General features: G+C 34.3%; 1 protein-coding gene across 2 annotated transcripts in view; it reads right to left on the bottom strand.

Moving 5' to 3' along the window:
• Nucleotides 1–27,918, bottom strand: part of TBC1D12 (TBC1 domain family member 12) — a 122,914-nt gene that overhangs the window by 56,304 nt on the left and 38,692 nt on the right. For both annotated transcript variants that reach the window (XM_074295924.1, XM_074295923.1), the window contains exon 2: nt 21,640–21,763. In XM_074295924.1, coding sequence (XP_074152025.1) covers nt 21,640–21,763 — 124 coding nt within the window. The remainder of the gene's footprint in view (nt 1–21,639; nt 21,764–27,918) is intronic.

Below are 27,918 nucleotides of genomic sequence, written 5' to 3'. Positions count from 1 at the left end.
AGGGCATAATAATCTCCATATTTCAGCCAAATATGGGCAACTTTGTACTTATTGGTCAAGTTCAATTTCATGGGCAGATCTCCATTTAGAATGTAAAACTCTCAGCCAATGAGGATGAGAGTCAGTGGTGGCAGGGGGTGTTTTGTGTTAGGGATTAAAGGTGCTGTCCTGCCCACAGGAGGCACTTTCTCTCTTCAATTGTCTGCTCGAAGGGTGAGACAACCTTCTTGCGAGAATGTAAAATAAACTTTGACTTTCCCTAGAGCTCTCTCCAGCTTTTTTATTAAATGGTGACCCCTCACCATTTCTGTACCACACAAATGTTTTTTTTTTATTTTTTTATTTTTATTTATTTTTTTAATTCATTTTTCCAAATTATCCCCTCCCTCCCTCCACTCCCTCCCCCCAATGACAGGCAATCCCATACATTTTACATGTGTTACAATATAACTTAGATACAATATATGTGTATAAATACCATTTTCTTGTTGCACATTAATTATTAGCTTCCAAAGGCATAAGTAACCTGGGTAGATAGATAGACAGTAGTGCTAACAATTTACATTCGCTTCCCAGTGTTCCTTCTCTGGGTATAGTTATTTCTGTCCATCATTGATCAACTGGAAGTGAGTTGGATCTTCTTTATGTTGAAGATTTCCACTTCCATCAGAATACATCCTCATACAGTATTGTTGTTGAAGTGTATAGTGATCTTCTGGTTCTGCTCATTTCATTCAGCAACAGTTGATTTAAGTCTCTCCAAGCCTCTCTATATTCCTCCTGTTGGTCATTTCTTACAGAGCAATAATATTCCATAACCTTCATATACCACAATTTACCCAACCATTCTCCAATTGATGGACATCCATTCAACTTCCAGTTTCTAGCTACAACAAAAAGAGCTGCCACAAACATTTTGGCACATACAGGTCCCTTTCCACTCTTTAGTATTTCTTTGGGATATAATCCCAATAACAGCAATGCTGGGTCAAAGGGTATGCACAGTTTGATAACTTTTTGGGCATAGTTCCAAATTGCTCTCCAGAATGGCTGGATTCTTTCACAACTCCACCAACAATGTATCAGTGTCCCAGTTTTCCCACATCCCCTCCAACATTCATCATTATTTGTTCTTGTCATCTTAGCCAATCTGACAGGTATGTAGTGGTATCTCAGAGTGGTCTTAATTTGCATTTCTCTGATCAGTAGTGATTTGGAACACTCTTTCATATGAGTGGAAATAGTTTCAATTTCATCATCTGAGAACTGTCTGTTCATATCCCTTGACCATTTATCAATTGGAGAATGGTTTGGTTTCCTATAAATCAGGGTCAGTTCTCTATATATTTTGGAAATGAGACCTTTGTCAGAACCTTTCCTTTTAAAAATATTTTCCCAATTTGTTACTTCCCTTCTAATCTTGTTTGCATTAGTATTGTTTGTACAGAAACTTTTTAGTTTGATGTAATCAAAATCTTCTATTTTGTGATCAATAACGATCTCTAATTCTCCTCTGGTCATAAATTCCTTCCTCCTCCACAGGTCTGATAGGTAGACTATTCCCTGTTCCTCTAATCTATTTATGATCTCATTCTTTATGCCTAAATCATGGACCCATTTTGATCTTATCTTGGTATATGGTGTTAAGTGTGGATCCATATCTAATTTCTGCCATACTAATTTCCAGTTTTCCCAACAGTTTCTTCCGAATAATGAATTTTTGTCCCTAATGTTGGTATCTTTGGGTTTGTCAAAGATTAGATTGCTATAGATGTACCCTTTTTTGTCCTTTGTATCTAATCTGTTCCACTGATCTACTGGTCTATTTCTTAGCCAGTACCAAATGGTTTTGGTGACTGCTGCTATATAACATAGCTTCAGATCAGTGTACCACACAAATGTAATAGAAAATTGTGTGCAAATCAGTATGAATTACAGTCTAAAAAAGGAAAAGATTTTTGAATAGAATAAAGGATAAGAAACAGTCCCCAAAAAAAGAAAAGTCTATGAGGACAAAAATCTCCCCTAATGTTTAGTATATTACCCTAGTACTAATATTACCTTACAAAAACCAGAGACTTAAATATCTGCTAAAGTTAAGAGTTGGAAGCAATAGCATTCTAATTTATTCTTGAAATATTTCAATAAATGATGATAAAGAGGAAGGCTATTTATTCTAGGAACATAATATATACATAGATGAAATAGTCCTTTATGATAAAGTACATAATGAGAAAGTATAAAGTAAGTATAAAGGAGCAGAGTCATGCCAGACTACTGCTGAGAAGACACTTTATTTTGTGGATAATAGTAGACAATAAGGAGCACAAAGCGTATATTATTAAAATTAATTTGGTAAGGAATACAGTAAAAGTGAAAGAAAGTGTTTAGGAGACTAATATCCTAAAAACTCTAGATGGATCACTATAAGTTATATAGAGAGTGGTTGTTCAGTTGGTCTGACTCTCCATGACTCCTTGGAGCTTTCCTGATACTGGAGTAGTTTATCATTTCTTTCTCCAGCTCATTTTTATAGACATGGAAACTGAGGCAAATAAGTTTAAAAGATCACATGACTAACAAGTATTTAAAGGAATTTGAGTTTTCCTGACTCTAGGCCCAGCAGTTTATTCACGTGCCTGCCTAGTTAAACTGAAGAATCTCTCTCTCTCTCTCTCTCTCTTACACACTTACACACACACACACACACACACACACACACACACACACACACACAGTCCAAGTAGCAACTTTAATCTCCAATATACACTCTCATTACTAAGCATTAGTAATGTTAATTAAATGCTTCATTTACAACACTTTAAATATTTATTTACATTTATTTGCATAAGGTGCCCTTCAGCACAGATGAACAGAAATATCAACTTATCCATCCTCATCAAGCTTAAAAGTATTTTAGGGCAATTTTGCCTGTGGAAAAAGGCAACTAAGATATGACTAAAATGACTTTCCAACAGAGTAATCACTATGAAGAATCACTGTGAAGAATTAGGTACTAGTAATCAAAAAAACAAGCATTAAGCAATCACTATATCCTAAGTAAGAACATAGAGAACTATTCAGGCAGATGGAATTAGCATGGAGAGTAATGTGTGATAAAGCTAGAAAGACAGAATAGGACTAGTCAGATAGGGAAGGATTTTAAATGACAAATAAAGTAATTTATATTCAATTCTATCAGGGAAACAGGAAGCTATTAGACCAGAATTTACACAGAAAAACAATAATATGGTCAATTCCTCACTTTAGGAAAATCGCTGTGGTGGTTGTGATGGACAACAGATAGGAATGGACAAAGACTGAGGGAAGCATTGTAGTTAGGAGGCTATTGTAATCGTATCGATTAAAGGCAAAGGAGGTCTCAAACAATGTGATTATGAATATAGATATGGGAATGGATTCAAGAGATGTTTTGGGAACAAAAAAAAAAAATAGCAAGTTTTTGGATATGAGGTGAAAGAATAAGGAGTCAAGGAGCCCCAAGATTGTGAATTCAGTCTTATGACTGAAGAGATAGTAGTAAACTTCACAAGTTAAATGACTTAAATAATCTTGGTTACTTAGCTTTTGACCCAAATCCTATGAACACAATACCATGTTTCTTTTATTTTCAATCGGACCCACTATGTTCAGATTTAATGCTCATCAAAAGGGATTTGGAGGAACTATCAACATTTCAAAAGACAAAAACAAAGATGATCAAAAGTATAGAAAATGATGCATGTGAAACAAGTTAACAGAGCTAGAAGGTAAAGAATAAATGTTATCTTAAATAACAGATTCTAACAAAAATAGTCAATTGTTCTTCAACTTGACAAGAAATCTAATGAGCTCATAATTAAAGCAGAATAGACTTGAACAAAAAAGGGAACTTCTGAAAAACTGAGCTAATTAATTTGGAACTATGCCCAAAGAGCTACCAAACTGTGCATACCCTTTAATCCAACAGTGTCTACTGGGTCTGTATCTCAGAGATCATCAAAAAGGGAAAAGGACTTACATGTGCAAAAATGTTTGTGGCAGCCCTTTTTGTATTGGCTAGGAACTAGAAACTGAATGACTGCCCATCAGTTGGAGAATGGCTGAATACATTGTGATATATGAATGTTATGGAATATTATTGTTCTTTAAGAAATGATCTGTGGGATGATTTTAGAGAAGCCTGGAGAGACTTACATGAATTGATGCTCCTAAGTGAAATGAGCAGAATCAGGAGATCATTATACATGGCAACAACAAGATTATACAATGATCAATTCTGGTGGCTCTTTTCAACAATGAGATGATTCAGGCCAGTTCCAATGGTCTTGTGATGATGAGAGCCATCTACACCCAGAGAGAGGACTGTGGGGACTGAGTGCAGATCACAACATAGCATTTTCACCATTTTTGTTGGTTGCTTGCTTTGGGTTTTTTTTTTTCTTTTTCTTTTTTTTCCTTTTTGAAATGATTTTTCTTATGCAGCAAGATAATTGTGGAGAAATATATAGAAGAATTGAACATATTAGAATTCTTGCCCTCTAGGAGAGGGGGTGGGGAAAAAGAAGGGAGAAAAAATTGGAACACAAGGTTTTTTAAGGGCATATGTTGAAAACTATTTTTGCTTATATTTTTAAAATAAAAGGATATTTTAAAAAAGAAAAAAGAAAAACTGAGCTAATTAAATATTTAATAAGCTATTGAGAAAGGCCAAAGGGCACATATTTTTAAGGATTTTAAGCAATTATAATTTATCTCCATAGTGCTAATTACTACCAGAAGGTCTAAGTATTACTACCTATGAATATAACTTACTAACCAAAGACAGTGGGGGGGGGGGGGGGGGAAGAGCAGGTAGAGAGAGAATAGAAATATAGATCAGAGAAAGAAGTTGGATGTAATAGACTATTACTAACAAACACTCAATTGCTATTTTTTAAACAGTGAAGCTGAGATTAACTCCTCTTTATTTTATGATGCAATAACTGACATTTAATACTTTCATTTAAAGAGTAATCTGAACATATCTCATCAAAATTCAGATTAAGACAACTCAACAAAATGAGAGGAAAAGATAATGATATATGTTGGAGGGGAAGTGGGAAAACTGAAACACTAATACTCTGTTGGTGAAGTTGTGAAATGATCCTACCATTCTAGAAAGCAATTTGGAACTATGACCAAAGGACTATAAAAGTGTGCATACCCTTTGATTTATCAGTGTCTATATCCCAAAAAGATCACAAAAGAGGGGAAAGTAACCACATGTGCAAAAATGTTTGTAGTAGCCCTTTTTGCAGTGGCAAGAAACCGGAAACTGAGTGGTTGCCCATTAGTTGGGGAATGGCTAAATAAGTTAAGGTATATGAATGTAATGGAATATTATTGTTCTATAAGAAATGAACAGGCTGATTTCAGAAAAGTCTGGAAAGACTTACATGAACTGATGCTGGGGTGAGTAAGCAGAACCCAGAGAACATTGTACACAGTAACAAAAAGATTATATGATGATCAACTGGCTCTTCTCAACAATGTAGTGATTCAAGATAATTCCAATAGACTTAGGATGCAAAATGCCAATCACTTTCTGAGAAAACCATGGAGACTGAATGTGGATCAAAGCATAGTATTTTCGCCTTTTTTGTTTATTTTTTTTCCCCTCTTGGTCTGACTTTTGTTATACATGACAAATATGGACTTATGTTTAAAAAGATTGCACATATTTAACCTATATCAGAATTGATTGCTAACTAGGGGGAAAGGAAAGCAAAGGGGGGGGGGAGAAAAATTTAGAAAAGTTTTACAAAAATGAATACTGAAAACTATTTTTACATATATTTAGAGAATAAAATACTACTGAACATATCTCACCTAAGTCCATAGTTCTTTCTCCTATACAATGCTGTCTCTAGATGGCCTTAATTACATTCAACTATAGCAGTTAAACATTAATAGCCTATATCAAATTGTTTAACATGTCAGGGAGGGGGAAAGATGAGAAGTTGAGAAAAAAATGAAAACTCAAAAATTAAAAAACAAATAAATGTTAAAAATTGTTTTTTACATTGTGTAAAATTGGGAGGAAAATGAAATTTTCTTCAAAGAAAAATTCAGAGAACAGAACTGGCCAGTGGCTGGCGCTTACTGAATTTAGTACATTTTAAACTAAAGAACCTAATCTATATGCATTCATGCAAATAGGAATATCAACTTGGATGCAAGGCAAAGTGTAACCTCTTTAAATTCTGGTGGGGTTCTTTATTGAAAGCTGCCAATTCAGGGAGATACAAGACCAAATGTGTTTACTCCATTTTCTTTATCAGAAGTTACTACTAATCTAAACAGAATGCATTACCTGCTAAGCATGATGACATGAAGTCATCACTCTTAGGGTAACCTCAGTCATGATGTCACTTGGCCTCAACATGTAGGATGAAGAAGTACTAATTTATTTATTTTTTAATTTTATTTTTTATTGTAGCTTCCCACACACACACACCTGGGGCTGAGGCAATTGGGGTTAAGTGACTTGCCCAGGGTCACACAGTTAGGAATTATTAAGTGTCTGAGACCAAATTTGAACTCAGGTCCCCCTGACTTCAGGGCCGGTGCTCTATCTAGCTGCCCCTATTATAGCTTTTTATTGACAAAACATATGCATGGGTAATTTTTCAGCCTTAACCCTTGCAAAACCTTCTGTTCTAACTTTTCCCCTCCTTCCCCCCACCCCCTCCCCTAGCTGGCAGGCAGTCCCATACATGTTAATAGTATATGTTAAATACAATATATGTATACGTATTTATATAATTATCTTGTTGCACAGGATTTAGAAAGAAGATAAAAATAATCTGAAAAGGAAAAAAAAGTGCAAGCAAAGATTAACAGAAAAGAGTGGAAATGTTATATTGCGGTCCATACTCATTTCTCAGTGTTCCTTCTCTAGGTATAGCTGGTTCTGTTCATTACAGATCAATTGGAACTAATTTGGTTCATCTCATTGTTGGAGATATCCACCCATCAGACTACATCCTCATACAGTATCGTTGATGAAGTGTACAATCATCTCCTAGTTCTGTTCATGTCACTCAGCATCAGTTGATGTAAGTCTCTCCAAGTCTCTCTGTATTCATCCTGCTGGTCATTTCTTACAGAACAATAATATTCCATAACATTCATATACAATAATTTATTCAGCCATTCTCCAATTGATGGACATCCATTCATTTTCCAATTTCTAGCCACTACAAAAAGGGCTGCCACAAACATTTTTAGTGCTAATTAATTTAATGAAATTTATGAAATGGGGGCAGACATGCTGGTTCTTTGGGTACTTGCCAGGAAGAATATTATGGCAGTGAGGAGTAAGGCTTCAATCACATGGGGCAAGAGAGTGCATGGGAAACAGCACATAAAGTAGAGAGACCCATGGTGCAAAAGGGGAATGTGGGGACAGGGACAAGTGCTTGAGGCAGACAGGCAGCAGAGGGAGGAGAATGAGGATGGGGCAGAGGCCCAGAGGGTCACTCATACTGAGGTTGGGAGCACTCAGCAGTCTGGATTCAGAAATGAAAGGGAGGGGAGAGAGCAAGCAGGAGTTTGGGTAAGGGGCAGACTAACTTGTATCCATGCCAACTTGGAGTTAGTTTGGAGCTTCTCTGAAATCACAGGATCAAAAAGTCACAAGTTTAAGTGACTTCCAAATTCTCCTTTGCAATCTTACCTCTTAACTGACCTCCTTTATACTGGTAACTTATAAACTTACTATACTAACCAGAAGGGAGATGGATAAGGGTGCCTGGAACAAGATACAATTTTTAAACAGTTATAGTCACATTAAGGCACTAAATAACACTCCCCTTCCCCTTCCCATTGAGGAAATCCTGCTTTTCTAAGCAATTAAGGTTTACCAGGAACCATCTTTGCCAGTTTCTTATAATTTTTAGCTACTTTTAAAATTTGGAGCTCCTGTTTCAGTAATAACAAAAAGCATTACTACTATATTTTACAATAAATTGTGTTTGGATTTCCTTGCATTTGATTCAAAATTACAAGTAAAATATTATGCTAAAGAATATGTATAATGGAAGGTATTTTGATATCATTTCAACATATAAAACTTTACATGAATAGAGAAAGAACAATACAACATAAAATGCCAGTCCTGGTTCTATTTGATAACACTTAGAGAATACATTATTGATTTTATTGGGAGTCCAAAAAGCATGGTAAATCTAAGTACCTTTATTAAAATTAAGATTAAATCAATTAATCATTCTTAATTAAAGAAAAAAATGTGATGTTACATAAATTAAGAACATGAGCATGCTCTCTCTTAGTAAAGGTGCTAATCAGGTGACATGAGCAAAAGAAAGATTGGCAGCTAGTATAAAAGAGAAATAAAGTGTCCAATAAATGAGAAATAAAACTTCATTTTTAAAAAATGAAACTGATCCTAATAGTTTTTCCCTACATTTGAGGATACTTACTACAGTGCGTATGTGTGTTACCTAAGTGAGCATGAGTAATCTGAACCCTAAAACAGCAAAAAACTCTAAAAAGCTTAAACATTCTGAAGGGTTTGTTATGTTGGAAAGCCCTAGACTTTCTTAGATGGATTGAGTAGTAATTTATTCATTTCAAAATCATCAGACTGTAAAAACATCTTATCTCTCAGTATAAAATTACCCCAAAAGAAAAGAAATATATTTTTCATAAGTAAGGATCTAACAATTCTTGGGTTCTGGATAATTTCAGATCACACATTTTTAAATATAACCTTTTGAGTACTGGTCTTCAATCCCTTACACAGGCAGAAACTACACAGGAATTCTAAGAGGAAGTTAGCAAAATGGTTGTTGAAGTTTACTTCCAAATAAACACAAATTATGCTCCTGGATAAAACAAAACAAAAAACAAAAATCAATAATAATAAGGTGATCATTTTCTCAAAAGAATGGAAAAATACTGAGCATCTCCCAGACCTCTATTAATACCAAACTTTTAATTTATTTTAAGGCCTTCATTGTAGAAGAGAGGCTATAGTAATGAGATTAAATTGATTCTATAATCATTTTTATTGAATTGTTTACAAGTGATTTTAACTTTGTCCTGCTCACATGGTCTCTGAACTTAGAAATTTAAGTGGCCTATAATAAAATTAGAAATCTCATTTTGCTAATAACTATTCAATTCTTGACTCAAAGAAATATGCTGTCCTTGACGGATGCAGGTAAATACCATGGAGTATGGTATAGTATCTATACATCAAGCTATCTTCCAAGGATGCCTGATCCACCATATCTAACTTTACAGACAGACTCAAACATTTCTTAGGCACAGGAGGGAAGGAGGGATTGTTGCAAACAATTATACTGTCTCCCAAGTCTCAGTTCTGTAACCAATTATATTGATTCCTCCTTTCACAACTTGCTCCTCATTTACAAAGTCCTATTCTTTATTCTGTGTTCCCTAAAATTAAGTGGTAAATTTGCACTTTACTAACAAATTGATTATGCTTGGAACTTTGTGTCTAGTTTACCTTAATTTTAGTTCTAATAGTAGGTGAAGAGAAAGTATACCTGTTTCCTAATGGTACATTAAATATTTTTTTAAAGTACTAGTAGTACAATTTGCTTTAGTCACTGCAAACAAAGGAGAATGTGACATCCAGTCAACAAGCATAAGAACTTATTATGGGGAATTAAGAAATATACATACATATATTTATATATGTATGTATACACACACATATATATGTATACACACATATGTATAAAGAAAAATAGTCTACTTTCATGGAATTCACAATCTAATGGGGGAAGGGATGAAAATATACCAAAAAAAAAAAAAAAAAACCACCAAAAAACAAAACAAAAAAAACTATGTATAAAGAGACAGGATAAAATGGAGAGGAAAAATATTAATATTAAGGACTAGGAAAGACTTCCTACAAAACAGAAGATTTTAGTTGAGACATGCCATCAGGGAAAACATTAATGGAAGTAAAAAGTACATGCATTCAATCCTGATTTGAGTCCTTACTACCTAAGTAAAACAAGTGTTCCAGACCTCAGATTCCTTATCTTTACCATGTGTGAATTAGGACAAATGACTTCCAAGGCCCTTGCCAGCTTTAAATCAAATGATCCATTGCAACATGACCAATCTCCCAGAAAAATCTGTATCAAAAATCAGTTATAATTGTCTGTTCATGTCCTTTGACCATTTGTCAAGTGGAGAATGGCTTAATTTCTTATAAATTTGAGTCAATTCTCTACATGTTTTGGAAATGAGGCTTTTATCAGAACCTTTGAATGTAAAAATGTTTTCCCAGTTTATTGCTTTCCTTCCAATCTTGCTTGCATTAGTTTTGTTTATACGAAAACCTTTTAACTTAATATAATCAAAATTTTCTATTTTGTGATCAGTAATGATCTCTAGTTCTTCTTTGACCACAAATTCCTTCCTCCTTCACAGATCTGAGAGGTAAACTATCCTATGTTCTTATAATTTATTTATAATCTTATTCTTTATGTCTAGATCATGAACCCATTTTGACCTTATTTTAGTATACAGTGTTAAATGTGGGTTAATGCCTAGTTTCTGCCATACTAGTTTCCAATTTTCTCAGCAGTTTTCGTCAAATAGCGAATTCTTACCCCAAAAGCTGGGGTCTTTGGGTTTGTCCAACATTAGATTGTTATAGTTATTGAATATTTTTCCTGTGAACCTAACCTATTCCACTGATCAATTAGTCTATTTCTTAGCCAGTTCCAAATGGTTTTGATGATCACTGCTTTATAATATAGTTTTATATCTGGTACAGCTAGGACACCCTCATTTGATTTTTTTTCCCCATTAGTTCCCTTGAAATTCTTGACCTTTTGTTCTTCCAGATGAATTTTTTTGTTGTTATTTTTTCTAGGTCATTATAATAGTTTTTTGGGAGTCTGATTGGTATAACACTAAATAGGTAGTATTGTCATCTTTATTATATTCGCTCAGCCTATCCAAGAGCACTTAATATTTTTCCAATTGGTTAAATCTGACTTTATTTGTGTGACAAGTGTTTTGTAGCTTTGCTCATATAGTTCCTGACTTTCCTAAAATATAATATTTTATATTATCGATAGTTATTTTAAATGGACTTTCTCTTTGTATCTCTTGACGTTGGATTTTGTTAGTGATGTATAAAAATGCTGATGATTTACTTGGATTTATTGTATATCCTGCAACTTTGCTAAAGTTGTGAATTATTTCTAATAGCTTTTTAATAGATTCTCTGTAGTTCTCCAAGTATACCATCATATCATCTGCAAAGAGTGATAATTTGATTTCCTCATTACTTATTCTAATTCCTTTAATCTCTTTTTCTTCTCTTATTGCTGAGGCTAGCCTTTCTCATACAATATTGAATAGTATTGGTGAGGGGCAGCTAGGTGGCGCAGTGGATAGAGCACCAGCCTTGAATTCAGGAGGACCCAAGTTCAAATCTGGTCTCAGAGACTTAACACTTCCTAGCTGTGTGACCCTGGGCAAGTCACTTAACCCCAGCCTCAGGGAAAAAAAAAAAAGAATAGTAATGGTGATAGTGGGCAACCTTGTTTCACTCCTGATCTTATTGAGAATGGTTCCAGTTTATCCCCCTTGCATATGATGCTTACTGATGGTTTTAAATAGATGCTATGGATTATTTTAAGGAAAAGTCCATTTATTCCTATACTCTCTAGTGTTTTTATTAATAGGAATGGGTGTTGGATTTTATCAAATGCTTTTTCTGCATCTATTGAGATGATCATATGGGTGTTGGATTTTATCAAATGCTTTTTCTGCATCTATTGAGATGATCATATGGTTTTTGTTAATTTGGTTATTGATATACTCAATTATGCTAATGGTTTTCCTAATATTGAGCCAGCCCTGCATTCCTAGTATAAATCTTACTTGGTCATGGTGTGTATTGTCCTGGGGATGATTTTCTGTAATCTTTTTGCTAATATTTTATTTAAGATGTTTGCATCAATATTTATTAGAGAGATTGGTCTATAATTTTTTTTCTCTGTTTTCCTACTACCTGTTTTAGGTATCAGTACCATGTCTGTGTCATAAAAAGAATTTATTTGGTAGGACTCCATTCCCTATTTTTTCAAATAATTTATGTAGTATTGGGGTTAGTTGTTCTTTAAATGTTCAGTAGAATTCACATGTAAATCCATCTGGTCTTGGGGATATTTTCTTAGGGTGTTGATTTATAGCTTGTTCTATTTCTTTTTCTAAAATGAGACTATTTAAGCAATTTACTTCCGGTGTTCCTCCATTTCACTTAGGTTACTGAATTTATTGGCATAGAGTTGGGCAAATTAACTCCTAATTATTGTTCTAATTTCCTCTTCATTAGTGGAAAGTTCTCCCTTTTCATTTTTAAGACTAACAATTTCATTTTCCTCTTTCCTTTTTCTAATCAAATTTACCAAAGGTTTATCTATTCTGTTGGTTTTTTCATAGAACCAACTCTTAGTTTTATTTAATTCAATAGCTTTTTTTACTTTCAATTTTATTATTCTCTCCTTTTATTTTTAGAATTTCAAATTTAGTATATGATTGGGGGGTTTTAATTTGCTTTTTTTCTAGAAAGCTTTTTTAGTTGCAAGCCCAATTCATTGATCTTCTCTTTCTCTATTTTATTCAAGTAAGTTTCTAAAGATATAAAATTTCCCCTTATTACTGCTTTGGCTACATCCCACAAATTTTGCTATGTTGTCTCATTCTTGTCATTCTCTTGGTTGAAATTGTTAATTATGTCTATGATTTGCTATTTCACCCATTCATTCTTTAGAATGAGATTATTTAGTTTCCAATTACTTTTTGGTCTATTTCCCCCTGGCTTTTTATTGAATGTAGTTTTTACTGCATTGTGATCTAAAAAGAATGCATTTACTATTTCTGCCTTTCTGCATTTGATTTTGAGGTCTTTATGTCCTAACATATGGTCAATTTTTGTATAGGTTCCATGAACTGCCAAGAAGAAAGAATACTCCTTTCTTGTCTCCATTTAGTTTTCTCCAAAAATCTATCATACCTAACTTTTCTAGTATTCTATTTACCTCTTTAACTTCTTTCTTATTTATTTTGTGGTTTGATTTATCTAATTCTGAGAGTGCAAGATTGGGATCTCCCACTATTATAGTTTTGGGGTATATTTCTTCTTGCAGCTCTCTTAATGTCTTCTTTAGGAATTTAGATGCTATACCACTTGGTGCATATGTGTTTAATATTGGTATAGCTTCATTATCTATGGTACCCTTTAGCAAGATATAGTTTCTTAGTTTCTTTCCTTATCTCTTTTAATAAGATCAATTTTTGCTTTTGCTTGATCTGAGATAAGGATGGCTATCCCTGCTTTTTTTTCTTTTTTTTTTTTTTTTTTACTTCATCTGAAGCATAATATATTCTGCTCCAGCCTTTTACTTTTGCTCTGCATGTATCACGCTGCTTTAAATGTGCTTCCTATGAACAATATATTGTAGGGTTCTGAATTTTGATGCAGTCTGCTATCTGCCTCTGCTTCATGGGATAGTTCACTCCATTCACATTTATGGTTAAAACTATTAATTCTGTGTTTGTGTATGTCTAATATTTTCTCTTTGTGGTGGCCAGAAACTGAAAATTACATAGATGCCCATCAATTGGAGATTGGCTGAATAAATTGTGGTATATGAGTGTTATAAAATATTATTGTTCTGTAAGATGACCAACAGGATGATTTCAGAAAGGCCTGGAGAGACTTACATGAACTGATGCTGATTGAAATGAGCAGGACCAGGAGATTGTTGTATACTTCAAAAACAATACTATATGATGATTAATTCTGATGGATGTGGCCATTTTCAATAATGAGATGAACCAAATTAGTTCCAATAGGGCAGTAATGAACTGAACCAGCTACACCCAGCAAAAGAACTTTAGGAGATAACTATAAAACACTACATAGAAATCCCAATCCCTCTAATTTTGTCCACCTGTATTTTGGATTTCCTTCACAGGCTAATTATACACTATTTCAAAGTCCGATTCTTTTTGTACAGCAAAACAACTGTTTGGACATGTATACACATATTGTATTTAATTATACTTTAACATATTTAACATGAATTGGTCAACCTGCCATCTGAGGGGGAGGGGAAGGAGGGGAAAAATTAGAACAAAAGGTTTGGCAATTGTCAATGCTGTAAAATTAAATTATCCATGCATATATCTGGTAAATAAAAACTATTAAAATTTAAAAAAAACAACAACTATTAATTATGTCTTTCCTGCCATCTTATTATTCTCAGATTATACTTTTCTCTTTATTTCCCCCTTACCACCCCCTCCCCAGTATTTAATTTAGGGGCACCACTTGCCTCAAGCAGCCCTCCCCTTTTAGAATCCCTCCCCCTTAGAGAGCTTCCCCCTCTTTCCCTACTATTTCTCTTTTCCCTTCTATTTAACCTACCCCTTCTCTTTTTGCTTTTCCCCTCCCACTTTTCAATAGGTGAAAGAAGTTTCTCTGTAAACTAAATATGTCTAATATTTTCTCTTTGGGCCAAATCTGATGAGAGCAAGATTCACACAATGTTCATCCCTCTCCCTTCTTTCCCTCAGATATAATAGGTTTCCTTTCCTCTTCATGAGATGTAATTTCCCTCTTTTTACCTCCACTTTTCCCTTTTTCTGGTACAATCCCACTATAACAATAAAATCAAATGGTATATGCACTCTCTATTTATGCGCATAACAGAAATACAGTTCTCAAGAGTTCTTTTTACCTTTTTTATGCTTCTCTTGAGTCCTATATTTGGAGGTCAAATTTTTTGTTTAGCTCTGGTCTTTTCATCAGAAATAAAAGGAATTCACCTGTTTCACTGAATGCCCATCTTCTTCCCTGGAAGAAAATGCACAGTTTAGCTGGGTAGTTTATTCTTGCCTGCATTCCAAGTTCCTTTGCCTTTTGGAATATCTGATTTCAGGCCTTTTGATTCTTTCATGTGGAAGCTGCTAGATCCTGGGTGATCCTCATTGTGGCTCCTCGGTATTTGATTTTTTTTTTTCCTGGCTGCTTGTAATATTTTTTCCCTTGGTTCGATAGTTCAATATTCCTTGGAGTTTTAATTTTGGGGTCTCTTTCAGGAGGTGTTCGATGAATTCTTTCAATGGCTATTTTACTTTCTGATTCTATGACATCTGGACAATTCTCTTTGATGATTTCCTAGTATCTAGGCTCTTTTCTTCATCATGATTTTCAGGGAGTCCAATAATCCTTAGGTTATCTCTCCTATTATCTCTTCTATCTCTTGATGTCTCATCAAGTCATTCATTTCCATTTGTTCAGTTCTGGTTTTTAATGAATTCTTTTCTTCATTTACTTATTTTACTTATTTTTGTATTTGTCCAATTGACTTTTTAAACAAGTTATTTTGTTCTATGGAATTTTTTTCCATTTCATAAATTTTTTTTAAGGAGTTATTTTCTTTTTCCAGTACACAAATTCTGTTTTCCTGGGAGTTCTTTACCTTTTCCATTTCACATTTTAGGGAGTTGTTTTCTTTTTCCACTTGATCAAATCTTTCTTTTAATGAATTACATGCCTTTTCCAAACCCTCTTGCAAAGTTGTTCATTTTCTTTCCCCATTTTTCTTCTAGCTCTCTTTTAAGATCCTTTTAAAATTTCATCTAGGAGAGCCTTATGTGGTGGGGACCAGGTTATATCACCCTTTGGTGGCTTCATCTGGAGACAATCTGCTTTTACTCTCCTCAGAGTTTAAAATCTGTTCTTCTCTTTCACTATAGAAGCTCTTTATAATTAGAGCCCACTTTGTCTTTTTACTCGTTTTTTTGTTTTTTTGTTTTTTTTTTTTTTTAAACATTGGGATCTCCTTTTAGGGCAAGGAGGTTCCAAGCTTCCTCTACATACACCCTGAAATGACAACAGTTGCACTGGGATCACGCTGAGTCACTCTGGGTGCTGGGTAGGTGTGGCCAGGTACCGTAAGACTCCAAGGCTTTGGGGTACACTCTTTACCTTTTGTGTTTGTGTTGGATGTTTTGTAACTTCTCTGATCTAATGGCTTACAATCAAGGCAGAGAGGCCAATACTATGGTAGAGTCCTCCCCATAGATTCTCCATAGTGAAGAGTCTGTACTGCCCCATGGACACCGTACTCCACCCCCAGTCCGCTCAATGTGCACTGGCCTCCATGCTCTCTGCCTCCCTGCTTGTGCCTGGACACCTCCCATGCCCCACCAAAATAGACCTTTTCTGGAGATCTTCAAAATTATCTTCTTCTGGTAATTTGCTGCATTCCCAATATTCATGGATTCTCACAATCCAAAACTATTTCAGAGGCTGAATTTCGTAATTAATGTGAGGGTAGTAGGAGAGCTCAGAAAAAAGCTGTGACCTCTCCATCATCTTGGCTCTGCCCCCTTTCATCAATTCTTATAGCACCATGAGATTCCATTATAGTCATAGGTAAAAATTTGTTCAACTGTTCCCACTAGATTCTAACCCCTAAGTTACACAGCTTCCCACCTCATAATTCAACTGAAGCTACTCTTCTCTCTAAGGTTATTAATGATCTTTTTATTGCCAAAACCAAATAGCTTTTTACAATGGAGGAAAGGAGGGAGGGAAGAAGGGAGGAAGGAAAAAATGGAGGAAGAGAAAGAAGGGAGGGAGGGAGAAAAAGAGAGAGGGAGGGAAGGAATTGGGGAGAAAAGAAGGGATGGAGGAAGAACAGAGTAGGCAAAGAAGATCCAGAAATCAATCATAGGAGGCACAACCAAGTACTTGGTTAAGGAAAAGATATTTGATAGAAACTGTGAGGAAACCTGGAAAACAGTCTGGCAGACATTAGCTGTACAACAACATTTCAAACCATATACCATGATAAGCTCTAAATGAACACGGGGGGGGGGGGGGGGGGGGGGGGGGGAGACTGCTGGTGTAGTGGATAGAGTACCAGCCCTGAAGACAGTAGGACTTGAGTTCAAATCTGGTCTCAGACACTTAGTACTTCCTGGCTGTATGGGCAAGTCACTTAACCCCAATTTTCCCCAGCAATAAATAAATAAATGAACACATGGCCTAAAAATAAAAGGTTATATTAAAACCAAGCTGGAGATCAGGAAATAAGTCATTTTTTACAGTGTGCAGAAGGGAAGTATTCTTGATCAAATAAGGGTTAGAATGGATCATAGGGAATAAAACTGATAATTTTAATGAAAACTCTGAAAAGATTTTACACAAACAAAATCAATACAATTAGAATTCAAAGGGAAACAATTAAATGGGAAAAATATTTGTAGCAAATTTCTATAATAAAGATCTTATATTCAAAACACAGAAGGAAATTATTTAAACATATCTGATCAAATGCCCTTCCATAAATGGTCAAATGATACAAACAGGTAATTTGCAAATAGAAAAAGACAAATAATTAAGTACCATAAAAAAAAGCTGCAAATAAATAATTTGCATTGAGAAAATAATTTAAAACAATTCTAAAGTTTTATTCCCATATGTCACATGGGCAAAATGTCAAAAAAGTGAAATGAATATTGTTGCAGACACTACAGAAAGATAGGCAAAATAGAAGAAGTTCAACCATTCTAGAAAGCAATTTTGAACCATACCCAAAAAGTTACACTGGGTATACTCCGTGACCAATTGATATTATTAGGTTTATGCCCAAAGAAATTCAAGAAAAAGAAAAAGGACCAAAATGTTTATGGTAACTTTTTGCAACTATAAAAAACTGGAAACTAAAAGACTGTCCATCTATTAAGCAATGGCTAAGCTAATTATGCTATACCTACCATAAGAAATTAAAAAAGGGACAGACTCAGAAAGACTTAAGAGAAATTGTGAAACTGATAAAGAATGAAGTGAGGCAGGTTTAACCTATATCAGATTGCTGATGTCGAGGGGAAGAGGAGAAGGAGAAAAATTTGGAGCACAATGTTTTGTAAAAGTGAATATTGAAAACTATCTCTGTATATATTTGGAATAAAAATATTTTTTAAAGAAAAAAGTAAAATCAAAATAAATGCAAAAGCTTTTTAAAAAGGAACAATCTCTATCATAGCTCACAATTTTAAACATACATAATATGTTGCTTTCAAAAGTATCCTTTCTTCTATACACCCTACTCTTTTTTTGTGTGCATTTAAATAAAATGTGGGGGGAAAAAAGGAATGAAGTGAGCAAGACCAGGAGAAAAATGTCAATATAAAAGAAAGCAAGTATAAAAAAAAAACTTTAAGATTTCAAGACTAATGAAGAATTATGCTTCTCTCCTCTTGGCTGAAAGTAATAGACAAGAGGTACAGAATGAGAAAGATTATTTTTTTTGTTTGTTTTGCATTGTTATACTTATTTATTACAAAAGAAGGCTTTTACTTCTGTTGGTGGGAAGAAAATCTGAAGAAGGTAGTGATAGAATTTAATTTTTTTTTTAAAGGAAACTACTGATGAATAACTGAGAAGAAAAGAATGAAGGAAGTTCAGAATGAGGCTTAGGCTCTGTTGGATCTACTACATTATATTTGACATATGCAAAAAAAAAAAAAAATCCTAAACTAAATATGGATTTCCATAGCTTAATATACAGTACCCTTTTCTGTTCTTTGAATAAGAAAAAAATGCTCATACTTGTTTGTTTGGTTTTTTCCCCCTGAGGCCAGGTCACACAGCTAGGAAGTGTTAAGTGTCTGAGACCAGATTTGAACTAGGGTCCTCCTGAATTCAAGGCTGGTACTCTATCCACTGCGCCACCTAGCTGCCCCCGCTCTTACTTGTTGATGTCTGTTAAGAAAAACTTTTTTTAAAAAGAAAAAGAAAGAATGAATTTAACTAATAGAGATCAATAAATATTTGTTAAGACACTAAGTATTCAAAAATTTTATAATTACCTAAACACCTGAATTCTAGAAATCGATTTTCCATTGGCATAATGAAAAAAGGATACAACTCAGGACGGAGTATGATGAGGCAAAATGAAGAATCAGACAAAAAGCTTTTTAAAAATTTGAGAAGAACACTTAATTGGCCAAGATCACAAAAAGCTCCATAGAGGAACTTACAATGGGGCAAATCCTTAAACATAGAGATATGAAAGTGCCTTATTATAAGGGGACAGGAAAGAGTATCTTATACTTGAGCAATAGCCAATAGTGCAGTTTGCCAGGAATGTAGGCTGTGAACAGAGTAGTTAGTAGAGAGATTTGTATGCAGAACTACTTTTGATATTTGGGAAGATTATATCATTGCTATTTCTACAGCTTCTAGAGATAAAACAAAAAAGGGAGAAGTCTGGGTTAAGGTTAATGATGAGTTATAAGGTAAGGATTTAAGTAGAGTTTTCTAGTGTTAAATAAATAAATGGAGCTGAAGAGAACCATCTACCTGGGATTATTAAAATAAATTGACCATCCTTTCTCTGGATTTTTGCCAGAACTTTGTTATTAAGAAGGAAGGAAAAGTATACCTTAGAAAAGAAGATCAGTCAAGGTCCAGTCAAGGTCCTCTGATTCATTACTTATGCAAGCATATCTATGGACTTTTGGCTCAAAGGAATAGAAAATGCATATTACTCTAATCCAATGCCCATGACCAGAGAAAGAACAAAAAGTGCCCCCTTGCTAGTTAAGGCAAACTAGCAAACAATCAAAATGATCTTTCAATCATGTGAAGATTCTTTTGTTTCCCAGAATCTCTCTAAAAAAATTTATGGCAAACCTAGTGGTTCTTCTTTGTTCTAAAAAGCTGATATGGATATTCTGACAGGTATTAGTATTTCAACAAGATCAACTTGATTTTTTTAAAAAGACAGGTACACACATACACACACACACATATAAGTATACATACTAACACTTTAGATACCAATAAAATAAATCCTTTAGTCATTCTAGAGTTTCTGATGGCAGCAAGTAAAGTAATCCTGAAGCCAATAAGAGAAGAAAAATAAAAGATACATGACACACGCCAAAACTTGCTGTTCAAATAGTACAAATTTCATTGACTGAGGGTCTACCTATGGTTTACAGGAAAGCCAATAACATATAAGAGAAGATTCACAAAGGAAAGCTTTGCACTGGAAAACAGAGGTTAGTAGAAGAAATAAATATGTCATTTTGGTAAAGAGCAAAAAGACCAATGAACAAGTATTTCTTAATAATCCCTTAGCAATTCTTTTATTTCTCTCCTACATGTAGAAAACAGAAGATGGGTAACTTAATCAAAGATGACAATCCACGGGTAAAGAGGGTTGTTCTTTGCCAAATCATTAATATAAAATCTATGAGCAAAAATGTGAAAGCCTTCCTTTCCAAAACAAAACAAAAAAGCAACAATTTTAAAGGAATCCAGTCTACAAATACAGATAATTAAAGTTTATATTTATGATTTAGAGTAAAGAAATGTCTTTAAGTTAATTTCCAATAAGGAATAAAAATATGTCACACATACTTAAAACATAGGGTCCTTTGTCTAAGAATGCTGGCACTATCAGACTTTGGTAAATCCAAAGCTGAGTCCTTAATCTTGTGGCTGAATAGGTTACCTGACTGAGTAGACAGCCAATCAAAAAGAGTAGAGAGTCATCAGTAATTTCTCAAATAGGAATAACTTTACTAAAAAGTCATTGAGTTTTAAACACCTGCAATTATAAACTTGTCTCTATTACTTTAAATATTTAACACCCTCCCCCCACCCTTTAAATGCATTTTAAAATCACCAAAAACCATCTATCACATACCAATAATTTTCTTTACCAAGAGAAAACATATGAACCTTTTAAGGAAATAAGGGAAAGTCCAATGAAACTTGTAACAAAGAGAATGGCTTTTTTCAATTTGAATGAAATGCTAATTCACCTTTTTGAGTAAATTTTGGCATATTGGATTGGGTTAAATCAGAGAAATAATTTTTTTTTTAAAAAAATATTATTTACTTCTAAAAAAAATCACTTTAACTCAAAGACTGCAAATTACTCTCTCCCTGATACCTCTTGGTATTCTACAGCTTCCCCAATCTTGGCACTTCCTTAGTCTTATTATTAAGCAGCACAATATTAAGGAGTGAAGATAGAATTGAAAGGTAAAACTGAAATTACTGAAATTATATGGTCTTAGGGATAGTCAAAGAAAGGTCTAACCATCTGTAAAATATTACAAAGAGTTTGTGTAACTGCTTAGCTTCCTTTGTGTTTTAGGAAGAATGCTTAGAACACCAAAGACATTAAAGAAGGATGAAGTTCAACTGACTATGTCTTATCATATTTGGCTTGTACTATATTTATTAGTGTTTCATAAACACCAAACACTATAAATTTTCATTACTAAGGTCAGGCTTAATGAAAAACCATATATGAACAAGTGAAAACAACATTCATTTAGACTTAAGAACATCAAAGTAGAGTTCACATATTGATCTGACACAAGCAATATTCCTATTTTTTAAATATAACTCTTTCACTTAAGTAATCATATAGACTGAAATCTAATTGGGAAGGACAAAATATAAGAAGCATTATTACATAAAGAAAAATGTATCTTCTGCTAAGTTAGGACAAACCACATGGATATATCAAATCTCACCTGCTGAATAATTTTAGAAGCTTTCTGCAGATTCTCTCTGGGTGGGACTTTACCAAATAACTTCCAGCCAGGAGCACTATGGACAGCAGATTTCAATTCCTTTGTCCTTTTTGGAAAAAAATTTCTGAAACACAGAAAAGTTACATGATTTTCTTTTCTAAGTAAAAACTATGCAATATACAAAACAAAAACCTACAAATGTTTGTTTGCATGACAAGAACAATCAATTATGACTACATTTTAAGATCTCTGAGTTTCTTTACAACTGGAGAACTATTGTCAATCAAGTAAATCACCTATGCTAGTGAAATGTTCAATTAAATGTGCTTTTCTGAAATGCATTTTTTCCCCCCTGAGGTTGGGGTTAAGTGACTTGCCCAGGGTCACACAGCTAGGAAGTGTTAAGTGTCTGAGACCATATTTGAACTTGGGTCCTCCTGAATTCAGGGCTGGTGCTCTATCCACTGCACCACCTAGCTGCCCCTCTGAAATGCATTTTAAATTTACCTTTGAATGTGATTTTCTGAATACTATGGAAATTCAGAATATTTTTAACTAAATAAAGAACTCATAAATTAGTGAAACTGGATAACTTTCCAGCTTTCCCAGACTGCCCTCCAATAGAACTTCCTCTACTCCTACTAATCTTTTACATACAGAAAATCTCTTTCATATTTATGCTTCCAAAATTCAAATTTCCTCTAGTACCAAACGCATAAAGAGAAGCTAATTAAAAACGTTCAAGTTTTAAAATGTTTCACTCATTCCTTATAAACTTTATGCAATACGAACCATCAATTGAAATTTCCCAGTGAGAGCTCTCTTCACTAATGCAGACTATGGCCCATCTATGATGACAGATTAAAAAATATGAAAAGGTGCCTTGTAGCACACTGAGGGTAAGTAAACTTATTTAGTGTCAACAGCAAAATTAAAACCAAAGTCTTTCTGACTTCTAAGCTTAGCATTACACACTATACTAAAGCACAGCAAAGCTTCTATATTTGTGGATAAAGTACCCTTTGCAACTAAAAAGAATGGAAAAAATTATAGAAATATATATATACAACTACTAATTATAACTTATAAAGTGAATGAAATTAAACTTATCCATAAAATGGAAATAATAGTATGAACTAAAGATCAGAATCTGAAAACATTGTCTACTAGAAACACATTTAAAAATAAGAGCTACACATAGAATTAAAAACAAAGGATGAGTAGAATTGATTGCACGTCAGCCAATACAAAAAAAAGCCAAAGAAGCAATCATAATCTCATACAAAATTTAAGCTAAAATATATTTAATTAGAAGAGATAAATAGGGAAACTACATTATGATAAAAGAAATCATAGACAATGAAACAATGTCAATATTAAACCTAGATGTACCAAATGCTGTAATATCTAATTTTTTTTAAAGTTTAAATTAATTATATGTGGAAATAAATACCAATACCATAATGGTTAGGAGACTTTAACTTTCCCCTCTCAGAATCAGATAAATCTAACCAAAAAATAAATAAGAAAAAAGTCAAGGAGGTGAATATAATCTTATATAAGCTAGAGGATTCTGGGAAGATGGCAGAGTAGGTTGGTAAAATTTTAAGTTCTTCATAGTTTCCCCCACAATCAGAACAAATTTGCACCTCAAGGCAAAAACTGACAGGTGAAAAATCAAGGGCTGGGGATCAGCCAGGTAAAATGCTCCCCACCAGCTCTACAGAAACACCAATGGGAAGCTCCTGGGCTAGCTGTGTGTGGCTAAAGCCTCAGCAGGAACCCCAGGGACTTCTACCTTCCAGACAGTGTGGAGTCAGGGTCTGAGTCCCAGAAGACTGAGAGAACCTCAGCTAATCAGGAACTTCAGGCCTAGCTTTGCTGTACAGCAACCAGGTCCAGGGCAAGGAGGAACCAGCACTTATGAGTGCAGAAGCAGTGGGGCAGGGATGCTGGTGGTTGCAGCACCTGCAGGAGGAGGGGAGCTTCTTGGTTTAGGGTTCCAGCTTAGAGGAGAGAGTTAAATTGAAGCTAGAAGTACCACCCCCCACTCCATCTTTGGAGGTGATTACACAAATATTTCTTATTTAAAAAAAAAAAAAAAAACTAAATCCACAAAAAAGAAAAACCCTAACCATAAAAACTTACTGGGAAACAGGGAAGACCCAAGTTTATCTATAGAGGAAGTCACTGAAGGGGGAAAAAAGCTTCTTCTACCCCAAAGAATAATGTGAAAATTCACTGAATGGGGAATGTTAAAAGATAAGTGGTAGACTTAAGGGAGGGAGAATAACCCCAACGGAGAGCTACTGCAGAGGTGCAGGTGAGAGGTGAGGTAGCAGAGCCTGAACCACGGTGGCAATATTAGAGAGATAAAGGAATAGAATTTGGTAGCTGATTGGATACCGGAAGGTATGGAGGAGGTTAAAAAAAAAAAAATCTAACAAGGATATATAATTGTGAGCCTGAGTGACTAGGGAAATGGTGGTTACCTTGATAATAAGAAGAAAGTTAGAAAGAAGGGAGTTTGGGGGAAAGATAAGTTCAGTTTTAAACATAGACATGCTTAAGATGTCTATGATACATCAGTTCAAGATATCCAACAGGCAATTAGAGATGTAAAATGAGATCAGATTAGATATAAGCATTACTTACACAAAGATAATGAAATCCAAGAGAGAACTTGAGATCATGACAGAAAATAGTATATAGGAAGAAGAAAAATAAATAAAATTGTGTAAAGTCCGGATTAGCTCCCTAGAGGCCTTAAGAACAGCCAGAGTCAGGATAAATAAAAGTCCTTGGTTTTTAGGGGGAGAAGTGAAGGAGACAAACTGCCACAGGCTCGCCACCAACCTTTCTTCTCCTCCTCCAGCTAGAAAGTGAGTCTGGCTTGTCTCTTGTACACCAAACATCAAGCCAGCACAGAACAATGAGAAGGGCCATTTTTCCAAACATATGCAAATAGAATCATTGACCAATAGGTAATTAGCCTTGAGTGCTCAGTTGTCTGATTCTAGCACATCTTTTAAGAGTTTCAGCCCTTTACAAATTTTTTTCTAGAAGATGAGCCTAAAAACACAAAATACAGTTATCAGTACTCATGTTTTTCTTTGACACAGACATGCTAAAGGAGAGAAAAAAAAGTGGTGTGAAAAATGCAAAGGAGATAAAAACATTTGGTATAAGAAACATGTATTGATCTAATTTCTCCAGAGCATCATCAAAAAGTGCACCCTTCACTTGATCCTAGTTCTAGAGCTGGAAGGGCCTCCGAAGTTACCTAAACCAACTTCTCATTGATTAAAAAATTGACTCTCATTGTTCTGCTCTCATCTTTTTCCGATTCTGTTTCATATTATACAATGCTTTTTCCATATCTCCTGTTCCACTCCCAATATCACTGGGGTAGGGAGGGGGAGGAGAGAAGAACAAGGAACCAACACTGTATGATATAAAGGATTAACAGTTATGGTTGCCTACCCACTAAGCTTGATTAAAAAAAAAAAAAGCTGAAGGAGAACCAAATTAGTTTTTCATTATTAGTTTTAAGAAATATTTTTCCCCTAAGAACATAGCTTAATCTCAATTGTTTGGGATGAAAAAAAAAAAAAAACTCTAGGTAAATTCTGTGGCATATTCTGTAAATCAAACCTTACAGATTCCATAAATACTCAGGTATAAAATTTGATACTGAAGACAATTGTTTGCTCTCGAAAACAGAATATTATACTATCAACAGCAATTTCCATTATGATTCTCATAACTGAAAAAAAAAACTTGTTTGCTTAAAGTTTGCATCTTTACATCATCAATTTTATTTTTTAAAATCAGGTAAATTTTCTCATTGCTTGGAAAGAAAAATTCCCTATATTGAAATCTATTTTATTTCTAGACAAGAAAAGAGCTAACATCAAATTTAAAAGCAAAAGAACTCAAAGAATCAGGAAAACTTAACCTATCATCCAACTTTGTTTCAACACAAGTTGGACAAGTTTTCTGGACTTAAGCAAAGTCTCCCTTAAGAATGAAGAATGGGAAAGCCCAGGAAAAGAATGCATTATCTAATGTTCATAAAATGCTACAGCTGATTACTCCAAAATCCTAAAGGGTGTCCTCTTAGACAGCACTACATTATGAGATCCAGACCTGGTATATATCTGAAGTACTAATCTAAGGGACAAAATTATTTTTGAAGCCGCAAGATGGCACCATAGCGCACAGTATCGAGCTTGGAGGTGGAAAGATCTGAGTTCAAATAGGGCAGTATTGTGTATGGAGTATTGCGCTAAAAATCAGGGAGACTCAAATCTGGCCTCGGACATTTCCTGTGACTCTAGGCAACTCCCTGGGCCCTGTGTGCCTCAGTCTCTTCTCTGTAAAATGAGCTGGAGAAGGAAATGGCAAATCGCTCCTGTAGCTTTGCCAAGAAAAGCCCAAAAGGGGTCACAGAGTCTGCCAAAGCTGAAATAACTGAGCAGTAACAACGCGTCATAACTCTGTGACCCATGCAAATCACTTCATCTGAGTTTGCCCATTTCCTCAACTATAAAAGCACCCAGCTCACAGGACTAGTGTGACAATCAGAATATCACAGTGTCTGATACACACTAAATGCTCTCTCTCTCTCTCTCTCTCTCTCTCTCTCTCTCTCTCTCTCTCTCTCTCTCTCTCCATATATATATATATATATATATATATATATATATATATATATATATATATATATATATATATATATATATATATATATATATATATATATATATATATATATATATATATATATATACATATATATATATGTATATATATATATATATATATATATATGTATATATGTTTTTTTCTTCTCAAATCTATTCTTTTTCACCCAAAAAAATTTCCTTATTTATAATTTGAATAAAAATATCTTTTACCAGGGGCAGCTGGGTGGTGCAGTGGATAGACCACCAGGCCTTTAGTCAGGAGGACTTGAGTTCAAACCTGATCTCAGACACTTAAAAACTTCCTGGCTATATGACCCTGGGCAAGTCACTTAACATCAATTGCCTCAATAAGTAAATAAGAAAACAAATAAATAATAAATGAATAAATATATATTACCAGATTTGCTTTTTAGAGCATAAATTTTCTTGCAAGCAGCATCAAACTTTTACATATTTTTCCAATCTTATCATTCCCAAAATATCCAATTAAATTGTCAGCAATAGTTTAAAAAGTACCCCTTATTAAAATTTTCATACTTTTGGCTTTTCATGAACTACTATTTTCTAAGCCCATACTATTTTTCTTAAAATGAAAATCAGTTTTAAGTTCTTACACATATTTTATTTCCTACACAATAACACTTCATCCATTTACTACTTGTGTGACCTTAGGTAAATTCACCTCCCTGGACCTCTGTAGAATAAAGAGCCTGAAGTTCTTTCCACTTCTAGATATATCATCTATGACAAATGGCTCGCTAAATGAGCTATCTTAGTGGTAAAGCAGCACCCATATGTAAATGTTTGTATACAACTGAGATTTTATGTAAGTATGTTAAGTATATTCTTTTTAATTTTAATTTTAATTTTTTTTTGCTAAGGCAATTGGGATTAAGTGCTCAGGGTCACACAACTAGGAAATATTAAGTGTATGAAGTCACATTTGAACTCAGGTCCTCCTGACTTCAGGAATGGTGTTTTTCTGTCCACTGTACAATCTAGCTGCCTCTCTTTTTTTATTTTTAACATGTAAGGGGACCAGGAAAATAATTTTTTTTTCCTGGAGCCAATTGAGGTTAAGTGACTTGCCCAGGCAATATTAAGTTAGGCAATATTAAGTATCTGAGGCCAGATTTGAACTGGGTCCTCCTGACTTCTGGGCTGGCATTCTATCTAAAGTTTTTTATTTTCAAAATATATACATGGATAATTTTCAACATTCACCCTTACAAAACTTTGTGTTCTAATTGTTTCCCTCTCTTCTCCCCACTCCCTTCTCTAGACGGCAAGTTATTAAATATATGTTAAATGTGCAATTCTTCTATATATATTTCTATACATAATATCATACTGCACAAGAAAAATCAGACCACACTCAGTTCCCACCATCCTCTCTCTGGGTATAAATGGGTCTCTATCACAAGACTTTTGGAACTGACCTGAAGCATCTCATTGCTGAAAAGAGTCATGTCCACTAAGAATGATTGCTGTATAATCTAGCTGCTGCCATGTATAATGATTTCCTAATTCTATCACTTCCCTTAGTTCATGTAAGTTCCCTTATTCATGT

The sequence above is a fragment of the Sminthopsis crassicaudata genome, chromosome 2 (assembly GCF_048593235.1).
Source record: "Sminthopsis crassicaudata isolate SCR6 chromosome 2, ASM4859323v1, whole genome shotgun sequence".
Taxonomy (NCBI): Eukaryota; Metazoa; Chordata; class Mammalia; order Dasyuromorphia; family Dasyuridae; genus Sminthopsis; species Sminthopsis crassicaudata.
The sequence above is the reverse complement of the archived record's forward strand: the minus strand, read 5'-3'. Positions and strand labels throughout refer to the sequence as shown.